This window comes from Pinus tabuliformis, chromosome 5_1, assembly GCF_031772625.1.
Source record: "Pinus tabuliformis cultivar Carrire ecotype Pingquan chromosome 5_1, CPIR1, whole genome shotgun sequence".
NCBI lineage: Eukaryota > Viridiplantae > Streptophyta > Pinopsida > Pinales > Pinaceae > Pinus > Pinus tabuliformis.
The window spans coordinates 680,055,300-680,059,641 of NC_142305.1; the positions used below are offsets into that span (position 1 = coordinate 680,055,300).

At 37.1% G+C, this 4,342-nt stretch overlaps 1 protein-coding gene across 1 annotated transcript; it reads right to left on the reverse strand.

Annotated features, from left to right (window-relative positions):
• Nucleotides 1-2,107: 2,107 nt before the first annotated feature.
• On the reverse strand, nt 2,108-3,814 carry LOC149166776 (uncharacterized). Its single transcript, XM_089430251.1, has one exon. It carries the CDS (start codon nt 3,812-3,814, stop codon nt 2,108-2,110), a length of 1,707 nt encoding a protein of 568 aa, XP_089286377.1.
• Between the last annotated feature and the right edge of the window lie 528 nt (nt 3,815-4,342).

Consider the following 4,342-nt stretch of genomic DNA (forward strand, 5'->3'; position numbering starts at 1 on the left):
GAATACGTTGATGAACTTCAGCAAGATCTCATACTTGAAAGAAGAACCAGAACTTCGAAGAGAGGGAATGTCGAATACCTTCGAGTGGGACTCAATGGACAAAAACCTTCTAATGCCAAATGGTTGCAGATTGAGAATGTGAGGGAGTTGTACCCTCACCTACTGAACAATTGATAGTATATTTTGGGGTCCAAACGGTTTCCAGTGGCGATGAATGATCAGGTGCTTAGTATTTAGCTCAAAAATAAAAGTTCTTAGAATCGCTCAAAACCTAAACAACCACATCCGTTTGAGTGCTATGGTCCCAACGCAACTCGTTTCACTCCAAACTGAGCTCGTATGAGGAAGATATCACGTTCGGTTCTCTTTGCCAAACAGTTGAATTTTGCAAAATAGAGGTACAGTCATTGTCGAGTCAGCAATCTACACTGATGATGTCACAGGTGACAGGGCATGTCAACGGGATGGTCAAGGGCCAGTAACGTTTCACCAAGTGTCATATTGTGGTTGGTCAATAGGTTGATGATTTGGCTTGTTCGCATTGGATGGAGGTGGACCAATGAGGAGGGGACATGTGGCAAGCTCAAAGGTTGCCACATGTCCCTCCCCAAAGGTCGAATATATCGATGCACAAAAACCCGGGACCTGCACTACACAAAATCCAATTCTTACCACGACACCCGTGCTTTGGTTCTTAATATATTATGGTTTGATTTTATATTTGATGTGATATGTCTTGGCATTGGCAGGAGGATGGAGCCAGCCCGCAAGCCAGCACCTTCATCTATGAACACAATTGTGAAGACTGGCGGCTAAGGTTAACGGTTAGCTAAAAACCCTAACGCTTACCATAACCGTTGAGATTTATACCACCATGTAGCCACTACCATTTAAACCATGGACTAGCGGCTTACCAGGAACCACGCCATTAAATACACTTAATGTGCTAATCCAAATTAGTGACTAATTAAACTTCCCTTATCCACTAATTAATCTGCAGTTAAGATGGAAAAAAGTTTGGCAGTCCCCCCAATTTTGGAATCAACTCTAGATTTAGTGGAGTTAACGGGAGTTCCTCCAATTTTATTGGAGTTTTACTAGGAGAAATTGATTTTGTCGTAACTTTTGCAAAATTCGACCAAATGGGAATCAAGAAAATGCATTCTTGGATGATTTTGATGTTCTGAGCACATCGAAGCATGTTTTAGGAGTACTAGAGCACTGTAAAGTACAATAATAAAAAAATAGATAACTTATTTTATATAAGACCATTTTGAACTCAGAATGTTCTATATATACTTAATATATATATATATGAATGAATATATCACATACATTTACAAGTACCTACAATGTTTGAAGTGAAATGACTGACCAATTCAATGATACACAGTGGACACCCTCTTAGAAACTTGATGATTAATGGTATTATAATATTAGATGAGAGTTTATTTTATATTTAATTGCATTATAATATTAACTAACTAGCCACTTTAAATGATTAGATACCATGACCCAATTTTATAGGGTTTTGTTTATATTATTAATGTCTTAAATATCTATAAGAGATTTTAACATTTAACATCGATAATTTTATTTAGGAGAACTGAGAACTGAAATTAGATGGGAGGATTCGAACTCTACTTTCCAACTACTTATTATATTAACTTATAGTTTTTTTCTTTAAAAGATTAACTTTTATAATAATAAAAAAATTAATATATAAATATTATGTTTTTAAATTTAATTTAAAAATTATTAATAATTATAAAACTCATTCCATAAAAAGACAATTCAATACTTATGTACATAATAAAATATAAAATAAATGAGATATTTCTCACACTTCAAAAAAATAACATAAAAGTGCATGGACCATACCTATTTCCAAAACTATGAAATAATAAAATCATCCTTTGATGCTTGCAGAAAAATATAAAATGTTTTCCACATTGTTCCTGCAGTTTCGAAAACTATTACTTTGTTTGGGTTGGAACCATTTATTTGAAGAACCTAACGATCGAGATATGTAGAATCGGCCCTTAAGCCTGAATGTCTATGCAATGTACAATTTCTTGCCAGCTGCTACATCTGGCCCAGACAACTGCTAATCAACCCGGTTATCTGCTAGCTCTCTCAACATTGAAATACTGGATAAATTAGTTTTAAGATACTTCTCACGACACTGGTGGACTTTCTTAGACGGTTCCCAACAATCAATCTTGGATTTCCAATCATCAGCCTTGTCTGGGTTACTGAAAGCCTTATGGAATATATCGATCAAGACTACTGCATCAAGAGCTGCATACTGCAGTTGGCCGTTGTCTAAGGGACGTAGTGCCCAGTTAGTCGTCTGTGCAGCTTTGTCTAAGTGGGCTCCCAGGACATCCTTTGCAAGGCCGGACAGCCCCCCTTTAGGTGTCGCAGAGAAAATTTGAAGGTCCAAAAAGCCTTCACATTTTTTAAAACATTCCAAATCTCCATAGCACCTGAATAGCAGATGGAGATCACAATTGAGTGCATACCCCAACTTCACAACGTCACGACATCGAAAGACAGGCTTGAGGCAGTCGTTTAGTGCTTGCGGCGCTGTATGATATAATTTTATCATATCAAATATTAACACATTTTTCTCAGTAGCAACTTGCAGAATGGAAATCTTGTTTGAGCCCTTTTCTTTCCAACTTTTGAGTATCCACTCGGTATCAATTCCCACCAGCCCAACTCCAGCGAATTGTGTTGCAGCATCATAAAGACCTTCCCTGGTATCTATCCATATAACATTATCTTTTGAAACAAAATCTTCCAAACGCAAACAACCAGTGTCACTCACAACTTCCTCTTCCACGTAACCAATGTTACGTGCTCGTGTACGCAGCCGTTTGGCAAGTTCGGTGTCGTTACCTGCATCCAGCAGAGCCTTCTTCAAATTCCCTTTTTCTACATCCTCCATTATCAATAATTCCTTATTCAAAAGATAAACTTCTGGAAATTCCAGATTATGGCGTTTTACTAGTCTATGTGCCGTTTTCAACATACGCTCATTTTTCTGATGGGAACACTGTTCTACCAGAAAGCTAAGCATAGTTTGGCCAAATAAAGTAGCCAGATGTTCTGCTACTTCAATCTGATTTTGGCTCACCATAAATGCCAGAAATTCACGACAGGTAGAATCTTTTAGGGGAAAGCGCTCTAACATAGCCTCTGTTCTTTTCTGATCGCGACAGATGGCGAGCCTCAAAATTATTTGTTCCGTACCTTTCTCTAATTCCTCAAACTTATTACGATCTACTGTGACTTCCCTTAATTGACTCATCTCAATTAGAAATAATGTGGCAAGGCTGTGAACAAATTGGTCGTTGCTAGACACACTTTCACTGAAACTTATTAACCCTAGTATCATAACGCTTACCAACTCGGAAGCTAATTTCTTTGCTTCATAATACCCATCAAATGATACTTCTCGTTCGTGTTTCCCGGAACCTTCATCGCCATAATTCGTGCTTTTTATTTTCTTTGCTTGACAAACGCTCGTCTTTAACCTAGACAACACTGTCATGAATAACTTCTTTAGGGTTTCACCAGTGGGTCCATAGACGAAGGCCGAAAACTTTAGGCATTCCATAATATAAGCAGCTTGTTGATTTGGCGGCCTGGTTCCTAGGGCATTTTTCATTCTATCAGTAATGGAGGCAAACTTGGAAGATGTCAATCCATTTTGGCTGATGCAATATTGTCTGAGATTAGCAGCTAAAAATGGAGGCCATGTGCCCGGTAAGTCTGAAAGAACGTGCAATGTAAGAGATTTCGCCATAATCAAAGTTGATGTTGGTTGTTGAAGTCTCCCACCCACACTTCAACGAGCAACTTCTGCAACTTATAATGATGTAAATAAAATATTTCGATCAAGTTCTCGATCTGCTGAGAAGCAATTCCACTCCAACTGTAACAGATGAGAATTCAAAATGACCTTCTATATCTCAGAACAGCCGAGAGAGATTTGGAAATGTTACTATACGGAGAAAAATAATAAATAAGATTCAAATCATGTTTTTTTCGTTTAATATAATTGAATTTATATTGAAAGATAGAGTGTAATGTACGACTGAGTAATCATGCCCCTATTAGCCGACCAAATTATCATTTTGAAAGGAAAAACAAAATTTATGACACTTGGTCTGGCAAGGAAAAACAAAGCCACGATTTGATTGCTAAATATCAAAAGCCATATAAAAGTTCATATATTTGAAAAGATATTGAATTAATAAGTAAGTTTTAATGGTATTAATTATGTTAACGATTAAAACCGAACCTTGTGATGGTATACTTGGAAGACTTGTAT

Bases quoted from the DNA above. Each gene is read 5' to 3' on its own strand.
- LOC149166776 (XM_089430251.1), bottom strand. From the start codon at position 3,814: ATGGCGAAATCTCTTACATTGCACGTTCTTTCAGACTTACCGGGCACA.